Source organism: Protomyctophum bolini (genome assembly GCF_963924005.1).
Source record: "Protomyctophum bolini genome assembly, chromosome: 13".
NCBI lineage: Eukaryota > Metazoa > Chordata > Actinopteri > Myctophiformes > Myctophidae > Protomyctophum > Protomyctophum bolini.
Window position 1 is genome coordinate 21,919,278 of NC_137874.1, and position 19,880 is coordinate 21,939,157.

Below are 19,880 nucleotides of genomic sequence, written 5' to 3' on the forward strand. Positions count from 1 at the left end.
CTACAGCTGGTAGGTTGCAGTTGTCTGAGACATTGCGTTGTATATGAAGGTGTTGTTGAAGGGTACAAACTGGTGAGTGATGATCTTGATTGCTTCTTGAGCAGCTGAACCTCCCAAAAATGCTGCGACTATGTGTGGCTCCGCACCACCAAAGCGACAGAACTCGTGGATGTAATCGTCTTTGACGTCGATGTTCAGGTTGTACTGCTGCAGCAGACTGTTCAAACACAGCTTCAGCTTGCCAATGTCCTCATCCACCTGGTAGTTGCAAACCCCTGGGAAACGGGAATGCTGCTGAAAGAAGCCATCGACAGAGCGCAACATGAGGTAGAGGACCATGTCACAGTCTGGATTGTTGTCCATACATTTGGTTATTTCATCTTTATTTACTGAATCCACGCTGTATTCATCAGCCAAAGACCTGCTACACACCACCCTCAAGTAGGATGAATTCTTACAAAAGAGTTTGATGTCCTTTTCAGAGATGCTCTCTGGTGGCTTTCCTACAGACTTCAAGATACATTTGACATGCTTAGACACAGCAGTAGCATCCTGCAGGGCCTTCTCCCTGTAAACATTCTGAAGGTTGATGAACTTTTGGGAATCTGCTATCATGTCTGGAATGGTCCCTCGCACAGGCAGGTTACCAGTGCCTTCGTTCTGAATGAACTCTTTGACAGCTCGCAGCATCACCCAGAAGGGTGGGGTCTGCGATGTGATGTCATTACACTGCTTACTTTTCAGGAGTTCATCCACATCACAAAGAATCTTGGTAGGGTTTAAAGCGGTATTGACATTATTAATAGCCTCCTCAAAGTTGTCTTCATTTTCAGGGACACCGTTCTCTTTCTTCAAAATTCCTTCGCGAATCATCTGCCTGAAGGCCTCCTTTTCTTTGTAGTTTTTTGGTGGTTGGTGATTGTGCTCAGCGAGCCACTCCTCCAAATATTTGGCAACAATAATAATCCACGGTGTGTGACTATGATCCTTTTTCTTCAAGCTGCCCAGGTCATAGGATTGGATGTGTTTTTTTAAATCAGGAAATGGCTGGTCTAAACGCAGATCTTCCAAGGTATTGTCTGGGTGAGACTCAACCACTGTGTGCTCTTGCACCACTAGTCTCATGTAGCCGATTAGTCCATACGTTTTGCAAACTAGAAAGGGCACACATGCGTTCCATAGCACGGAGCCTAGCCTCAGGCACGTGCTTTCTGGCAACTGAACACCAATAACCAGGGTGAACCTGTGAAAAAACTCTGGGTCATTGTCCAGGAGCTTATCTGGAGTCTCCTTAACAAATGCTCCGGAAACATCACTGTTCAGCTCTTGTAACAGCTCAGTGGTAGCTTGTGCTCTGTTCTTCCCTATACAGTTGAAGCTGAGAAAAAAGTTATTTCCGACATCTTCTCCAGAGACTGTGTGTCCATCAACGATGGTGAAAGCTCCAATGCCTGGTAGAACAAGATTCTTCAGTATCTCTGTTCCAGTTGCTGTGGCGTTTAGGAGACACACATGTGCATTCTCAAGAGCCTCTTGACCATGGTCCCCCCACAGTCTCAGTTGTCTGTCATATTTCTGTTCTTTTGAAGCTTTGGTGGGTGCCATGGTAAGCTCTACAGGAAAGCTCTTTTCCAGAATACAGTTTAAGTAACCCAGTCTTTCCATCAAGACGTGATGTAGTTCTGCCACTCAGCCAATCACATGTGAGGTCAGAAAGTATAATAACCATATATGGCTTAATATTCCATCAGTATACTGACCAGCAGGGAGGGAAATTTACGTGAAATCACTGTGTCATAACAGTGCAACGTTGGATGTATTCATCGCAAGAAATATAATAATCATATATCATTTGACTGATCTAACTGATTATTCGCATCAGTTTGCCTTAATTATTATCGGCAAGTCATGCAGGGAGCATCTCTCCAAGCCACTAAACCTCAGACAGTGACTAAAGTGGACAAAAGTAAGTTTGATATGACAAAATAAGTCCCCCTCCCCACCCCAGAAAAAAAGAAAAACAGCTGGCCAACTGGGAAGGAGAGTTTATAGCTCTGTGGATGAGGACGCAGCGTTTTGATGTTTTATAGAACATGACCGTGTCTAATAATGGCATGGCTTCCGATGTTGATCTAGGAATTCATGTGGCCACTGCAGGACAGTCCACTCTCTAGATAAGTCTAACCTCCTGAGGTTTTCATATATTCAGTCTTATAGTATAGTGTTTGATTGGCCTGCATGGTGTATTAATTGGTGGATTGCCCTGTGTGGTATGTGTAATACAATGTTAACACATAGAATACTCTAGTCTTAGTTTAAAAGTTAATGGTAATTAAATGAATATATTTGTAATGGTTAATTTTGTGTTTTGGATTGACCTATGCGGTGAGTATATACAACAATTACTAGTTACTTTATATTACTGAAGTCTGAAACTGAAGCCTATAATAAACTATAATTATTATAAAAAATAATTTATTAGCGATTATTTTTGTTTGTGCTCAACGGATGGCCCTGAGGTTGGTATTTAGTTAGAACTTTATTGAGATTATAATGATCCATTTGCTGCAAGTATCTGTGATGAAGTTTGACTTCCAACTGTATCTCTCTGCAAAACACCATATTAATAGAGCCAGTGCTTCATTATTCCTATATTTACAGGAGGCACTGTGAAGACAATTAAACCAATGGCAAGTCTCAGGGTAAATCTAGAAATGCATATACAGTATGGGCATTGGGCAAGTGTTTCAACATCACTGAAATGCGTACATGTCTGTGTGCAAGTATAATGGCCATATGGAGATCCTTGATGTCATCAATTAGGGGTGCATGATTATGAAATTATGGACCGCAATGGAAACACGCCTAGGCCCTATAGGGGTTTGACCCAGTGTTAATAAAGTATTCAATCAATACATTTTTCCTGAATGAGATGAAGGTGGCTCGCCTGTTGGTGGACCGTCAGCTCGTTCCCGAGCTCCAACTGGAGCTTTTTAACTGCAGCAACTTCCTTGGATGTTTCTCAGTATCCCGTTCGAGTTCCTTTTATTTAGGCCTACTTTGAATTGGAGTTCAACCAGCCAGAATTTTTTTATTGCGTGAGCACTTACTATGAGACCTAGCAGATCATGTCTGTCTGTGTGTGTGTCTGTCTGACTGTCTGTCTGTCCCACTTTTGTGCCCATATATGGAGCTGAGTGATTACGTCACCATGACTCAGCCATAACCATATAAGGAGTCCCCAAAGCAGCTATACGTCCAAAACCCAAATATGTACGAGCTGCGTTCGCTTCCCGCGTTTGCACGTCTTACTGGTGTATATATATATAATATATATATATATACCAGTAAGACGCCCTGAGGGCGAGAAGCGGCAAGGTCACGTGTATGCATTGGCCTGGGTGACGGCAGGCTGACAGCAGGCTGCTGGGTGAGCGCTGGCGCTTTGGCATGCAGGGTCAGGTTCTGTGCAGGCCATATATGGAGTGTGTCTTGAGCGTACAGGGTTCGATGGGGTCAGGATTGTCAGAACTATGAAGGACAGGTGGGGAGGATCAACATATGGAATTTAAGAACAGGTCAGCTCCATATATGGAGATCTAAGGGTTTGAGGTCAGATGTAGAGTTGCTGGCCGGCTCCATATATGCAGATCTAGTGATCCAGTCTTCTCCATGTATGGTTATCCAGGGTTAGATGAGGTCAGTGTCGCGATCTTCATATATGGTGGCATGACATGTGACGAGGCATGAAGTCACAAGGCGTGTGCATATATGGAGACGGGATGTCACAAGGTGTGACCATATATGGAAGGGTGATGTCACGAGTCGTGACCATATATGGAGGCGTGGGAGACTAACTGACAGGAGATGCATGTTCACAGTAAATGTGACGCAATAAACAAAACAAAAAAACGAACAAAAAACACATTACAATCTGTTACTTACCAACACATTACAATCTGTTACTTACCCATTGTTTGTAAAATGTTGCTGGTGTGTTGACTCACACAGCGCTCACAGCGCGTCCCGTTGCGAGTTTGTAGATTGCCTATTGGTGGCTTATGTTCCCCCCAGAATAGGGGTTAAAATTGAAACGGAGACTATGGAGCAGTAAGAGGGTCTTTGTCCATTCCAGACAGTCAAATCTAGGAATCTAATTGCAACTGAATCAGTTGGAATCCAGAAATAAGGTTGACTCATTTGGATGCTAAGTTTGTGAAGACGGGAATTGTGTTGATGGCATTCGATAGTTTCTTTAGGGTCTAATCATCATCTTCACCGTCTTGTTCTCATCATCTCATTCTCAACCCTTTCGGATGTCAGTTGCTGGTTGCTAGAACTCCAGCCCTTGAGTTCTATTGGCTGGTGGGGAATTGTCCATTTGTTTTGCTGATGGCTTGTTGGAGCTTCTCCTCTTTGGTCTTTCTGCTGTGGCAAAGTGTTCTCTTCTCCATGAAGCTGGTCAGGAAGTCTTCTATTTCTGTACGTCCCTCTAGGAAGATATCAGCTGTCTCCTCTGCTTCTTCCTCTGCCTGGTGGGCTGCCACCTGTAAACGGGCTCTCAGAGCACTCAGATTACAACTCTCACTCAACTCATGTTGCCTCTCCATCTTGGTCTCAAAGGCTAACTTCCTCTCGGCTAGAAGCTGGTACTTGTCATGGAGTTCCTGCCTCTTCCGCTCCAACAGTGGTTCCATCTGGAAGTTCTTCTTGGCCATGTCTCGATTGTTGGTAATCAGCTCTTCTTTATCACTGGTCACCCGTTTGAGCTGTGGCAGGCTCACAAAGAAGTCCAGCAACACATCCTCTTGCTCATACATGTCTTTCAGCTGGGACATACTCAATTCAGAGAGTTCAGGAAAATACTCTGGAATCTCTGGCATCTTGTACAAATGGCCGCTTAGCCCGGCTTGGGAGTTTACAGTGGGCACAGATGGTGGAAGGTTAGTTATTAAACCATATGGCACTGGCGCTGCTCTAGCGGTGCCGTACATGGTATCCACACCGGGATGAGGCATCAGAGCTGAGACTGGCCCTGGTGCCTGATTGGGCCATACAGGGCCAGACCCGTAGTGGAATCCTTGTGTTGGGTATGGTGCTGGTAAACGTTGACTAAGGTCAGCAGGGCCAAAACATGTTCGTTTGTTTGACTGCTGAGGTGACGCATTAAAAGCACCTTTGTAACTTATTTCATGAGTGCGGATATTGCCTTTTCTGATTGGGTACGGTGCCATTCCTGATTGTTTGTACATACCATATGGGAAGCCAGAGTGGCCATTAGATGTCAGAGCAGGAGGGCTCGTCCAGAACTCATCCAACAGATGCTGTATGACTTTGCCCAAGTCAGAATGCGTCCCAAAATTTGTGATGAGAGGGCTTGTGATCATGGTGCCATTATTGTTGTCCACTAGATGATGGCCAACAGGCGGGTGGACGCTGACGACTGGCTTCTCCTGGGGGAACTGAGGAGGGAGCAAAATGCTGAGGCTTATGGTCGAGTTCCTGACTGTGAACGGTATCTTGTATTCCACATCCTTCTGGATCTCTGCTAGGCTGGGGTGAGCGGTTTTCAGAGAGTCGATCTGCAGCCGTCGTAGTTGCTGGAGAGGTCCGGAGCCTTTGGACGCTAAGGGGGAAAGCCAGTTCATCCTCTTCTGTCACACCCGCTGGAATAACTTCTTGGGGATTGAGGACAAAATGGCTAAAATGGACATTACTGTTCCAGAAGAATCAGTGTGGCCTTACAGTGATGTCATATTGACCTGAAGTACTGACGTCATTTCGATTTCCAAAAATAGAGTTCCACATGGCACCATATTAACCATCATTTATTCCACATTGTGCAATTATTGTACATTTCTATGTAAAGAATCACACCCAGTGTGAAGTGAGCGGTGCCTTTATGATAACATATGGTGATGCTGTCTGATGATGATGAGGGCTCATCACTTCTTTAAACAAACATTGTGCAAACAAACAAATATTAAAAGTCCATAGACTTGGCTGCCACATGACGTCACGTCGGGTGCTCTTTTTTACATCATTAAAAGTCCACAAACTTGGCTGGCAGTCATATGACATAGATAGGGGCTAGTGAGTAGCGACCCTCAAAAATGGTAAATGATGCATTTCAGCGCTTTTATCCAAAGCGCATTACATAGATTATTGTGCATATTCACCCATTCATACACCAATGGGCGGAGGAAACCATGCAAGGCATGCACCAACCTGCACACCAGGAGAACTGGGATCTGGAAACTGGGTTCCCATCCAGCAACTCTACCGGCCGGCCAATAAGCCTGAGCCACTGCCGACCTTATAAAAAGATTACAGGAATCCAGTGGTTCATCATTTTGCAGAAGCCAAACATTTCTTCATAAAAGTATTGCCATTGAACAGGTCAAATTGCCCCCTGAAGGAGGTGACATCAACACACTATACTGTACTTCTCAGGAGAGAGGCATTTTCGATCTCCACATTAGATACTCAAAGCCCTTTATATCACACCGTTCTTGTTTTAATTCCTCACTGTCTTATAGTCTTACTGAATGTTTATTTTATATTAAAATGATGTTTTAGAGGCGCTAGCCCCTCCTAGGCCCAGCTTTGTGCGTCATGCAGTGTGTACCAAATTTGAGATGATTTTATTGGCTGAGCACGGAATGTGATGTATGATGATGATGTATGACGATAAGAGTGCCCCTCTCATCCTCATATGAAGGGCCCCTCTTACTTTACTTTACTTTATTGGTTTATTTGGACGGGACAGAGCATATTAATGAACATTACATGAAAGTGTAGTGTAAATACACCGGATTTAGCAGAGATGCTAATTTCCATCCGTAGGACTGAGGCCGATTCTAAAAAGCCCTCTAAATCCTGACCTAAGCTTTCTGAAAAACTTCAAATATTTATATAGCAGCATCAACGTTTTTTTGAATTTTTGAATACTGTACATACTGTACAGAACCCCAAGAGGGGTTCCCGTCTAGAAGGGTTAAACACAAAAAAAAACTGACATAACAAGACATGAGAGGGCAGCATACAGATACATAGTACAATTCAAACATAGTAAAACGAGAAAATAAGAAATTGAGAAAAATAAGAATAATCATAGTACCTGATTATGTTCTAGGGGGAGAAAGCATCATGGCATTCCATCTTAAAATATCCACAGTTGGTCCTGCACCTGCTGTCCAGTGGATGCATGTGCCTATTCTTTATTGTACATTTCTAAAACCTCCTAAGCTGTATGAGCCATCCACCAGAATGTATAGTTCAGTGAATAATTTTATTTTTATTATTTTGTGAATAAAATGTTGTTTTGATCGATTTGTATGGTATTGTTGACAATATAATTAGAACCCTGTAACCCCACGTAGGACATGAAAGTAAAAAAAACATTTAAAAAAGACATACATTGTAGACATACATTGCAAGACATACATTGTATTCTATAATGCATGACAATGTTGCCCTGCATTTATAGAATTGTATATTCAATTAATTCATTCAACTCAAATAATATAGCCTAATTTATACAGTGAAATCAATGCATCAAATAGAGTAATAATTATGTACCATCTTAAACACAGGCCATAGTGGACTCAACAACATAATGGTGGAAGTACTGATTTAATCGGACCATTGAAAGGCAGATATAGGCAGGCAACACAAGATCAAATGACTGTTCTCTCAAAATAGAACAAAGAACAACTATAATCATTCAGTCAGTCACATTTCTGTATCTGTAATATCCTATTGAGCTTATATCGCACCTACACACAAGTAGGATGCAGAATCAATGTATTAGAATGAATATTTATTTTTATTCCAGAAAAAGACGCCATATTTTAGTTGATGTATCAACTTAAAGGAACCTTTAATAGAACTCTGATTGAAATAATTGGGCCTCAGGCCAATACATCGTAGGTACCGTAACTCCAGCACATTCAGGTGCTCTGTTTGAGAGGTTGGACCACACACTGGCGTGATCAACTTGCTAGCGTGTTTGGCCAGGGACAAGTGAATAAGTGACCTATACCTAGGTCACTTAGTGTGGTTGTGGTTCTGTGTTCCCTCAGATCTGCCAGTGCACCCACTACAAGGAGACAGAGGAGACAGAGTGCTTGTAATGTGTGAGTTTTAGGACATTTCATAGCAATTACATTTTATGAGGCACTTTAGGCCAGCAGTGGATGCTAGTGGTTCCACTGTGGATGTTTATACTGTAGTTAAGTCATTATAACTTCAATCACAGCATAGGCTCCAGTCTGTTATAAATCTAACATATAATTGAATGTAACTTACAAATATACACTTTTGAATTAACATACAAATCAAACATTTTAGGCCTACGGTGAAAATATGGAAGATTTGTTAAATAACATAAAACTACAGGTGCCTAAAAGACACATTCACATTTCCTTGTGGATCCTTTGGTTGATGGATGAAAGTTGCATGTTGTGGCGTTTGTGTCACAGATTTGTTTGACCTGCAGATCTTGCTTACAGCTATTCTCTTATCACCATCAACATAATCCTTGTAATCCTTATTTAACTAACTAGCCCCCTATACATTGATACCTGCCTTGTGTGATGGCATGTGTTCTGCCGTGTCCTAGTTTGTTGCCAGGTGTGCAGGTGTGCATGCATTGCACTAAAGCTAAACTTAACTGTTTCATAAGAAACGTCAAGTCCTTTTAAGTAATTAATTGTCTCCAGTTGTCTTAAGTCACTATTACCAAGTCTTTTTATCAATGTTAGTCAAGTCCTCTCAAGTCCTCAAACTGTCAACTCAAGTCTGTCTCGAGTCAAGGCATCTCTGGTAAATTGGCAACAAACTTGTATCCAAAAAAAACAACAAAAAATAGCTGTCCAACTGGGCAGGAGATTTTAGGTCAATTTGAGTCCGAGGATGTACTGTACATGGCAGTCTATAGTCTATACCCTCTCTAGGTCAACAGTGGGGATTGGCAAAAAAAACCTAAACTATGTTCTTATGGTAGAAACACGTAACGCTGACTAATCCCTATTTGTCAGCATTTATTTTAGCCTATAGTAAAACTGCATAGGCTAAATTAGTGGATAAATGAAGATTACATACACAGACAAATGAAAATGCTATTCTGGAATTGTGAACAGAAGACTGTGTGGTGCTGCTGTGTCATCTGGTTGTCCATACAGTGAACAGGATGGCTTCACTACTACTAAGTTAACATGCTCAGCCTAGAGCCGGCATGCAAAATACATTGGCAAATACTCCGAAATGATCAAGTCAATGAGTTGTGATATGAGGATCCAGCCCTTTGGTCTCGATATGGCTCACCAAACGTCTTATCATAAATTTTATGGTAGAAATCTATCTCATTCAAGGTGTTTTTCCTGCTGCTTTCTGATTTTTCCAAGGTAGTATTGAGGTTTTTGAGACGCGAATTAAACTCTTTCTTCAGCTCAGCCTCTCTTTTCCCTTTCTCTGCCTCCAACTCAAAGATCTTGTTCTTTAGAGCTGTCTCTCTGGAAATAGCATCCGACAAATGTGTGTCCAACTGCTGTTTGAGGGCATGAGACTCTGCAGTGCGATGTTCCACCTGCTTGTTGCTGTAGGTCAGAGCCTCCTCCTGATCTGTCAGCCGCTGCACCAGCTCCCGGTTCTCCTGTTGGAGCTCCTCTGTCCTATTTTGTATAGAAGACACTCTGTCTTGCAGACGAGTGTAGTCCTCGTGGATAGACTCTTTCATCTTCTGATGCGATCTGGCCTTCTTTGTTTCACTGTCCAGCTCAAGCTGCGTTTTCCTTAAGGCCTCTGACTTTTCTAAAAAGCTCCTCTGAGAGCATCGCAGGTTCCCCTGGGTCTCGCAGAACCTCTGCTCGGCTTCCTTCAGTAAATCACGATAGGCTTGCAGTTCATCGCCACGCCCATCCAGCTCCTGCCTGAGCTTTTCAACCTCTGATTCTTTTGTACACCTCTCATCCTCCATCTGCCTTAAAAGGCGCTCATACTTTGTCCTGAAAACATCTACTTCATCTCTAAGCTGCGCCAGCTGACTTAAGTACTTTTCAGCTGTGTTTTTCTTCCTCTCCTCTATCAGGGCAGCTTCGGATTCAACTAGCTTCTGCTCCAATATCAGCTTCTGGTTTCTAAAGGAATCCCTATCAACACAAGAATTGTCCAGCTGAGAGTCCCTCTCTCTCAATTGAGTGTTAATCCTATCAAGAGCAGCTTGGAGTCTATCAGATCTCTGTTTCTGGGCTCTGGCGGTGCTCTGGTGAATTTCTTTGTCCTCCTGGTTCTTATCAGACAGAACATCGATGGACCTCTTCAAGTCAACAATACTTGTCTTTTTGTCAAAAAGTGTTTTCTTTAGAGCCCGAATCTGCATTGTCAGACTACCGTTATCAGATTCCAAGTTGCGGAGCTGCACGGTCTGACGATCATTGTCAGCTGCCTTTTTGCGTAGATGCCATTGCAGGTGAGCACGCATGTCCTGTTTGCATACATCTTGACAGCATGGATTCTGCTTTGGTTGCCTTCGCAAATCTTCTTCCATCCTTCTGTCTGTATTCCTATAACTCTTTTTTATATGCAGGTTTTCACTATTCTTTGGTAAGACAATGTGTCCATCTCTTTTCATGCGATCAGCCTCTGTTGTTGTTGCCTCCTTCAATTGCTGTCGAACCTGTTTGTTTATTTTATTAAAATCATCCAACTTCTCCAGAAGCTTCTCTTGCTGTCTTCTGTCTTGGTGGACGTCACCAAAATCATCTTGCATGGCATCCCTAACGGACGCAAGATGATCAGCTGCAGAGCTGGCAGCTGCATCAGCCTCTCTCAATGTTTTCAGGAGAGGAGGTCTTGATCCCGTCCTTGAGTTGAAGTCTCCAGAAGAGTGTGCCATGGACCGTTTCCTTGGCTCTATCGCGTCATCCACCTCATCACTATAAAGGGTGATAAGCTGGACAGGAGATTCATGAAAGATCTCATCATCAGACATATCTTTAATGACAGTGTAAACCACGTATGCAAAGTCTGCAGTCACTCAATATTTCTCGCCTTTTATCTCTATTCTATGATGATGACATCACAGTTAGTTCCTTGCATTGTGATTGGCTGAGAGACATTCCCAACATCTCCAAATAGAAATAAGAGAGCACCTTATTTACCATACCCATGTCAATTGGCCAGTGCCAACTGTTAATGAGCTGGTTTTCATCATGAATATGAAACACTTGACCGTCCTATAATAATAAACGTCTTGCAAAGCTATACATGGTTATTATTTTCTGACATCACGTGATTGTCAGAAAATCATCACCTATACATCACGCTTCTGCGGACAGACAGGATACTTAAACTGTATACAGGTCTTTCCCCCTCCCCCCACATAATTAGTCTGACGTCTAATTTGAATATCAAATATCCCTCTGATAAATGTATGGCTAATTTAAGTTAAATATTCAAATCTTTTTCCGGTATTTTCTTTGATTGTTAACCAAAGCCGTCAAAATGATCAAAAATGGCAACCATGCCACGAATGGACAGGGGAGAGACAATGGTTCTACGCTTGCGGACTCCTTTCGTAGCCCTGACAAAAGTAAGCCCATCATCCGGGTGTGGTCTGACGGTTGTTTTGACATGGTGCACTATGGCCACTCTAACCAGTTGAGGCAAGCCAAGGCTATGGGAGACTACCTCTTAGTAGGACTGCATACAGATGCAGAAATCGCCAAACACAAAGGTCCTCCAGTGTTCACCCAGGCGGAACGCTATAAGATGGTGCGGGCCATCAAGTGGGTTGATGAGATAGTGGAGGGAGCACCTTATGTCACCACCCTAGAGACGCTGAACAAATACAACAGTGATTTCTGTGTGCATGGAGATGACATCACCTTGACGGTGGACGGAAAGGATACATATGCGGAGGTGAAGCTCGAGGGCCGGTACCGGGAGTGTAAACGGACGCAGGGAGTCTCCACCACTGACCTGGTGGGTCGCATGCTGCTCATGACCAAAGCCCATCACAGCAACATTGATAGCTCAGACATTATGACCAAAGCCCATCACAGGAACATTGATAACTCGGACTTCCAGCAGCACATAGACAACTTCGGGAAGGGTCCTAAAGGGCACAGCCCATGGACAGGAGTGTCTCAGTTCCTCCAGACAACACAGAAGATCATCCAGATTGCCTCGGGAAAAGAGCCCCAGCCCGGAGACACAATCATCTATGTGACCGGGGCCTTTGACCTGTTCCACACCGGCCATGTTGATTTCCTAGAAGCGGTCTACAAGCTGGCAGAGAGGCCCTATGTCATTGTAGGCCTGCACATTGATCAGGAAGTGAATCTCTACAAAGGGAAGAACTATCCAATCATGAATGTCCATGAGAGAACACTAAGTGTCCTGGCTTGCAAGTATGTATCAGAGGTGGTGATTGGAGCCCCCTATGCGGTGGGAAAAGATCTCCTGGATCATTTCAAGGTGGACCTGGTGTGTCACGGAACGTCGGAGGTGCTCACAGACCAGGATGGCTCAGACCCTTACGATGAGTCCAAAAAGAGGGGAATATTCCGCACGATAGATAGTGGGAACGCCATCGTCACTGATGACATTGTCCAAAGGATCATTGAAAATAGGCTGCAGTATGAGGTGAGGAACCAGAAGAAAGAAGCTAGGGAAATGGCACTAATTGAAGCCATGAGGAGGAGAGAGGAAGGAGCAAAATAGGAAAAGGCCTCAGTCGCTTAAGGGTTTATATCCCTTAAGGGTTTATATCCCAACCGATCCTACATGATCCTAATGTACCGAACCTTGTACACATAGCTTGACGTTTAACTGGACCCAACTGTGGGTGTGCGATGTGTGTAAACCATGGTTGGACAGTCAAACTTCCATCTACTGTAGCAAAGAGACTGCCCGCATTAGTCTGACCTACTGACATACAGTACAGCCGGTTAAGACTGATGTTAGCAACCTACGTGGCCGGTTAAGACTGAGGTTAGTGTTAGCGACCTACGTGGCCGGTTAAGACTCCTGTAGCAATGGGTGGGGAAACGGATCAGGACTGCTGTCCAAAACAGCAGATTTGTCTTCCTGTCACTATGGCGAGGGTAAACACACTGGACAAGATCTGTAATGAAAAAGCAACCAGGCTCCCTCAACTCTTCAAAGAGATCCTTGACTACTCCAGGAAGGAAGAGGATGATGTGGACTCCCAAAACGAAGTGGTTCTCAAGGACCTGTTGAAGCTGACAGTTAAACACAACAGATTCAAACACTTTTCAAACACACCACCTTGCCACTTGTATTACATTATTTATAATTATAAGCATAATACATTATAAGAAACAAAAATAAAAACCTCTCCTCTTGCTGTGATCTGTAGTGGTGTAGAATAGAGCAGTGCAGTGAACTGTTTTCTTAAAGTTGGAGTGTCGTGGCTTTTGTACTTTTTCTGTTTTGTGTCTATGGAGTTAACATTACTCTAATCTTATAATACTCAAATATGTCTTCCCTGTGTAATGTTGGTTTCTTCCTGACAGCTGAAAGCCAAAAGCCAAAAGGCCCAATCGAAATACACCAAAGTCATCCCTTCCCATAACCTCCATTATCATACAACAGCTGTGGATGTGGCTTCAGTTCATATGGGTGGTGCTAAGGTTTATACTTATTTAATGAGAGGAACAAAGATTGCAGAAGCAGACAACCCGCAACACACCAAATTAGAAGAGTGAATTATTGTAGGTGCAAGGCTCAAACGCTGAGGAAGGCCCACCTGGCCGTCGGCTCGTCAGAGGTAATAAAACATGTGAAAAGGACATTCATTGAGTGCTGGCTCTTAATTCTTCTTTCATACTCGTGTCGCCACATAAAAACATCACTTTAACACTTTCTGTACACTTTTTTGAAAGAAATCTTCCTAGTATAATGTTTCAGGGGGGGAAACATCATGGCACTCTGTCTTTAAGCCCTCGACCCACTACCGTTGGATTCTGAACCAGCGATTTCATTTTGTATTAACCAAACAGTACAATATAACAAGCATAGAGGTTAACCACCGAGGATAGAACACAACAAAGTCCAGCACTTTTTCCTCACAAAAATATGACTAATACAGAAATGTTTCCAATTGATTACTATAGTGCACCCCTTCATGGCCAATGGAGTAAGATTCTGTTTGGCATGACCATCTATACCATTCTGAAAAGTTTCTTAAAATGGACAGAACAACAAAAATATCAAAATTAACAAATATGCCTACAATAGGGTACCTAAGCACTTCATGCTTGGCCCCTTTAAAAGGAATCAAGAAACAGTTTGACGGTTTGACCATTGACTAGTGTGCTTGAAGTTGCTGTGTGCAAGGTACTCTTATAGGTTATAAACATCTATTGACAGCTGAAAAGTGACCTGTGCCAGTGCCCTTGGCCCACTGGCGGCGTTGTTTTTTCTTTTCTCTAGCCAGATCATTCAAATAGATGCATGATTGTCTGGAGAAGAAGCTATTTTGTAATCTACTGCCTGCCAGCTAGAGGCTCTGAGGCTATGAAGCCGCTTGCCCCTTGGTAGCATCTGAAACATGCATGGTTGGTTGTGGTGGCTAGGGTCTTTGATAAGCATGTGAGCTTACCTTTGTTGACACAACATTTATCTCGGACCATCTATGCAGGGTGTGCTCTCAGTCCGTCTTCCTGTAGTCGCCGATCAGCTCTTTCGTCTTTCCATTGACCATTGTTTTATAAACGGATTCCACATTAGCTGACGCCGGGCCGACAGCTAATGGGTTGAATTGAATGGGGTTCATAAAAAGTACAGTACATTCAATATAAAAACATGAAAAATACCGTATGACATAATACAAAATAAATACAACATAAGATCCCAGCTCTAAGTAAGCGAAAACCATATACTCTTGAACCCTTCTAGGCCTGTCTCGACCTGTACCTGCTGTCAGACTTGTTCCATAAGCTCAGACACTTTGATTTCCTGGCTTATTGTAGAATCATAAACCATTATCTGATGATATTAATAATAACTAGAAATGCACTCTGTCGAGGTGCCAACTTGCAGAGCGTGCAAGTACTGCTAATAACTAATGTCTATTACAACTGCTGTTCTAAACCCTTTAATGACCTTATACCAACCTTGAAACGTACCATAGTTACATCAACAGCAAGTAAGGGACCACCATTCGAGCGACGCCACCAAAACTACACAAACCCTGATTGGCCAAGGGACCACCAAACATTCACAATCCCAATCCCTAATTGGCCGAGGCAGTCACCATGCAGCCGAAAACAGTACTTGCGCTCTCTGCTTGCGCAAGTAATAACAACATCAACAACAACAATAGCTAATTATATAATAATGATAATATTAATAACAGTGATGATGATAAATAATAGTGTAATAATCTAATAATGATTATTATTTTTATAAACATAAAAATTATGATGATTCCAGTCATGTGGTCAGCTGCATCATGTGTGTTTTTAAAGTTTTCCTGAAAGATAATTTATTTTGCGTGAGATTAATGTGAGATGATAACATGTTCCAGAATGATATTGATCGATAGATAACGTTTGGGGAGATTAGTTATTGGAAAAGGAAGTGTTAAATGACCGTGGCTGGCATTGCTGGTGTGGTAATGATGTTGCTTGTTTTATAAGTGAATCTGGTGTTTGATTTAAAATGATGTTTCTGAAGAACGTGAGGCGACTTGCAATCCAGACTTGTCCATGCTGAGGGCCAGTTCATCTCTAGGCATCCATCTCCCTCCTGTAAAGATGTCTCATCATCGATGTCTAACATCTATTCAGCTGGTCTAGCTGTTCTCATTCAGACTTAATGTCAGGTTAAGTGAGCAGTCTGCGGTGGTATGTCCTGTTCAGAGGGACAGAAAAGAGAAGCTCTGAACATATTTTAAAGGAGGAATTGTGGAGGAAAAAAAGAAAAACATCACACCCCAGTGTGAAATGAACCTTTGATGAGTTGATCTGCTGCACCAGTGCACCCACTATCAAGTATTTGATGATGATGATGATGATGATGTAGTGGGCTAGTTGCCCACATCATGTCATTTTGTTTATTTTGCCATTGACTTGAATGGGAATTGGGGAGGAATAATAATGCATAGACTTACGCACAAAGTCACATGTTGGAGCGTTTAGCACCTATCAAAAAAGAGGAAATGACTGAGCGTTACTCAGAGTGGCATATGGCTTCCGTCCACACTGATGTTCACAGCATGACTTTTCGTTGCCATACGGCGGTTGTGAGCCAAACGGCGCATCTGTTTGTTGACACGAGAAAGTTTTTTCTTTGCAGGACCCATATGGGATTCAACCTCCACATTCCATTTGGGTCGGACCATGTAGTCTTTGTTAGACGGCATGGGCACCCGGGCCCGTGCACTGAACCCAGTGTCACCTTGTATCATCACGTTTTCTTCTCCGTTAAGCTGCTTCTCCAGATCTCTACCAGGAGTCGGACTGTCGGAACTTAATCTTCTCTCATGTGGCATCCGTTGGTCAAGGTCCCTCTGATGTCTCTCCTCTCTTGTCATCGCTGTGTAGTTGGATGAAACACCAAAGATGTGCCGTGACCAGTCATTGATTAGTTTCAGCGCTAGATCTTTGTTCGATCTTGACTCTTTGGGGTGTTTATATAGGAACATAACAGCACTTCCAATCCTGCTGTCTTTCAACGTCTCTTGATTGACATTGGGGAGTTCCTGTAGGATCCTGAGTAGTTGTTCTCTGATTCGTAGTGCCGGGAGGCTCTTGTCTGGCAGAGGGCTGATCCACTCTTTAATGGCTGATATCACGCCACTGTCTATGAAGGTGTCCTTCAGATCCTGTTTCTTCAGGTTCATGACAACAATCGGCAGCAGAGTTACCTTCTTTACTGCTGGTTTCTTCTGACTGTTGAGAATTCTGTCCTCCTCTGCAGCCTCGTTCATCTTGGTGATCATGGCGCTGACGAAGTCGTCGGCATCGCTGAGTAAGGTTCCTCCATCTCTGTTCTTCCTTCTCTTCCTCCCACTCTGGGCCTTCTTACGAGCCAGCATCAGATCAAAGTCTGACTTGAAACGGGTGTCTTTACTACCTCTGTTCACGACTTCCTCCACCTGCTCCACCTCCTCCTTCTCCTTTTCTCCATGCATCTCTTGGTTTAAGGCAGACTCCTCTTCATCCCCAGACTCTCCAAAGATGTCTGCGATCGTTTTCTCTTCTCCAGACTCACTGTGGCTATCAGAAGCTGTCTTCTCGTCTTTGCTCTTAGCAGCATTTGTCCTCATCTCATCCTTGTCTTTCTCGCTGTCTGAGCCTGACTCCCTCAGCTTGACAGACATATTCCTGTCAGGCTCCTCAGAGCCTCCATCACTGTCAGACACCACTCTTATCTGCTTCACTGACGGTTTGACAGCCTTGCCCTCATCATCATCATCATCATCATCGTCATCTTCCTCACTGTCTGACAGAATGGCTTTCTTCTGCTTTACTGGTTTATCACCAACGGCATCATCATTTGCACCCTTCTTCTTGTCCTCCTGCTCTCCGTCACTGCCAGCATTCATGCTGCCTCCACCCTCCTCCTCACTGTCTGACTGCATCACAGCCTTCCACTTCTGTCCTTGGCTTTTCTCTTCCTCAGTGTCTTTGTGAAGACCTTCCCTGCCTTCCACGTCCTCTGAATGATGCTTGTCGCTGCTCATAGCCTTCCCATCTGATACAGGGTGCTCGTCCTGAACTGGGGTGCCATCAGCATAACCTGACTGGTTCCCAGACTTGAAGTTCTGTCCTCCGTCCATTTGCCTTAGACGAAAAACGTTAAGTAACGAAATAGTACAACAGAGAGTATGCAACTGTTAACTCTGAAAGAATCAAAATAGACGTTTATTTATCCACAAACTCTCCCAAGTTGGTGTGTCACAGGTGTGCCTAATACTGATGATGTCATGGTTGCTATGGGGTTTATTTTTTTCTTGCCAGGATGGATATTACGTATTGCCTGTGCATCTGTGTGTTTTGTTTGTGTGTAGACGAAGGAAGTAATGTATTGCTCATAATCTGATATCCACTATCATATTGGGAATTTATTATCTATCCACTCCACTGTCATGCCATCTAGACTTGCACGGCTCACCATTTCTCAACAATTCTCGACGCAAACGCCGGTCAGGCCATGACAATAGTCACACCATGCGGCCCCAGGGGCCACAGGCAAACTGTTGCTGGTATGCCCATATATGGGCATATATTGATGACATCAGGGATCTCAATGTATGGGCATAAAAGGGGCACAGACTGGTACAAAGGGGAACTAAGAAATCCCCTGATACTATTAACTCAGACATATATCTATATATTATATATTGGCGGTGCAACGTAGCATCGCAGATCTGACTTTGATAAGCCCACCTTGTTAATGTGGCGATAAGGTAAATAAGGTCCACTCTGAGTTCTACATTTCAATATATAGGCTATATGAAAACAGTGACAATGCTTCTCAGCCAGTGTGAGGTCATACTATACTGTAAGTGACTTCACCGCCAAAATAAAGTGACGTCACCGCCGAAATAAAAGAGAGATCTCAGTGCAGAGGATAAATGATGAATGAGCTATCGATAGATCGAGTTCATCCTAGTTCACTCAGAGGCATGTGTAAGTATACCACAGCAATCATGGGTAGCAGTCATAACAAACTGTAAAAACCCTGAGCAATCAAATTAAATGGTGACGTGCAATACAGCCTCTTCCAGAAGGTCAGCACTAACTGGAAACCCAACAAAGTTTGCCATAGACTGTGAGATGGTGGGCACGGGCCCAAAGGGCTGCATCAGTCAACTGGCACGCTGCAGTATCGTGTCCTATAAAGGAGACGTAGTGTATGACAAGTTCATCAAACCGCCCATGCCAGTTACTGACCTTCGCACCCGCTGGAGTGGAATCCGACGGCGTGACCTGGCTAAAGCCACACCATACTCGTATGCCAGAGAGGAGATACTGCGGCTCATTACGAGCAAGGTGGTGATTGGTCATGCCATCGACAATGACTTCAAGGCCTTGGACTACTGTCACCCCACGGCACTCACCAGAGACACCTCCCGTATCCCTCTGCTCAACCAGAAGGCCGGCTTCGTTGAAACACAGTGTGTCTCGCTGAAGAGACTCACCAAGGCTATATTCAACCGTGACATCCAGAAGGGGAAGAGAGGCCACTCGTCCGTGGAGGATGCCAAAGCCAGCATGGCGCTGTACAAAGTAGTGGAGGTGGACTGGGAGAGGACATTGGAAGAAGAGGAAGAAGCTGCAGTTGGAGCAGTGTAGCTTCTCTCCGGGTGGAGCATTCTGGAGCGTGGAAGACCATGGCAAGCGAGTGGCTGACACGTGCGGAGGAGTTGGAGAAGAACGTGACAAAGGGGATGATTGAGGCCAGCAGAGAGAGAGGACCGTGAAGGTTGGAGAAGATTTTGTGGAGACGTCATCGCCAAACAACACTTACCATAAATTATTATACCATAAGAAAATCTCTATATAAATAAAAAATGTTCAAAAAAGAAATATGGTCCTTTTCAGGGCCACTTCCTCTCCTGTTGCTGTGACCTTGTTATTGTTGGTGGAGAGGCTTCAGTGACCCAGTGGGTAGCCTCGGAAACCCTACCCAGTGTGGGAAAGCGATACCGGTAGGTCTTTCAAACAAACCTCTGACAGGTTCAACCACAATGCCTGTATACTGGTCATATGCAGAGTCCAGACAAACAACAGCAGTCACTTTCTGTAGTAAGATGTTGCAGGATGTGTGGCTGTCTGTATGAGCACGGAATGTGAGACAGCTTTAATTATCTTAAATCCCTTTATTTTAAATCATTTTCAGTA

The 19,880-nt window shown here is 43.7% G+C and overlaps 5 protein-coding genes across 5 annotated transcripts; 2 read left to right on the forward strand and 3 right to left on the reverse strand.

Annotated features, from left to right (window-relative positions):
* On the reverse strand, positions 1-1,605 carry LOC308326591 (NEDD8-activating enzyme E1 regulatory subunit-like; the record flags this gene model as incomplete). The annotated part of the gene is made up of 1 exon (XM_080779536.1): positions 1-1,605. One exon carries the CDS (start codon positions 1,603-1,605, stop codon positions 1-3), a length of 1,605 nt encoding a protein of 534 aa, XP_080635662.1.
* A 2,750-nt stretch (positions 1,606-4,355) lies between these two features.
* On the reverse strand, positions 4,356-5,816 carry LOC308326504 (vacuolar protein sorting-associated protein 37A-like; the record flags this gene model as incomplete). The annotated part of the gene is made up of 2 exons (XM_080779408.1): positions 5,227-5,816; positions 4,356-5,112 (listed from the first exon to the last, which is right to left on the reverse strand). The coding sequence occupies exons 1-2, from the start codon at positions 5,646-5,648 to the stop codon at positions 4,356-4,358; spliced, it is 1,179 nt and encodes a 392-aa protein (XP_080635534.1). The 5' UTR covers positions 5,649-5,816.
* Positions 5,817-11,634: 5,818 nt separating this feature from the next.
* Positions 11,635-12,726, forward strand: LOC308327572 (ethanolamine-phosphate cytidylyltransferase-like; the record flags this gene model as incomplete). Its single annotated transcript, XM_080781093.1, has 1 exon — positions 11,635-12,726. The coding sequence occupies one exon, from the start codon at positions 11,635-11,637 to the stop codon at positions 12,724-12,726; it is 1,092 nt and encodes a 363-aa protein (XP_080637219.1).
* A 3,478-nt stretch (positions 12,727-16,204) lies between these two features.
* Positions 16,205-17,812, reverse strand: LOC308327573 (protein IWS1 homolog; the record flags this gene model as incomplete). The annotated part of the gene is made up of 1 exon (XM_080781094.1): positions 16,205-17,812. The coding sequence occupies one exon, from the start codon at positions 17,810-17,812 to the stop codon at positions 16,205-16,207; it is 1,608 nt and encodes a 535-aa protein (XP_080637220.1).
* Positions 17,813-18,734: 922 nt separating this feature from the next.
* On the forward strand, positions 18,735-19,331 carry LOC308327574 (interferon-stimulated 20 kDa exonuclease-like 2; the record flags this gene model as incomplete). The annotated part of the gene is made up of 1 exon (XM_080781095.1): positions 18,735-19,331. The coding sequence occupies one exon, from the start codon at positions 18,735-18,737 to the stop codon at positions 19,329-19,331; it is 597 nt and encodes a 198-aa protein (XP_080637221.1).
* Between the last annotated feature and the right edge of the window lie 549 nt (positions 19,332-19,880).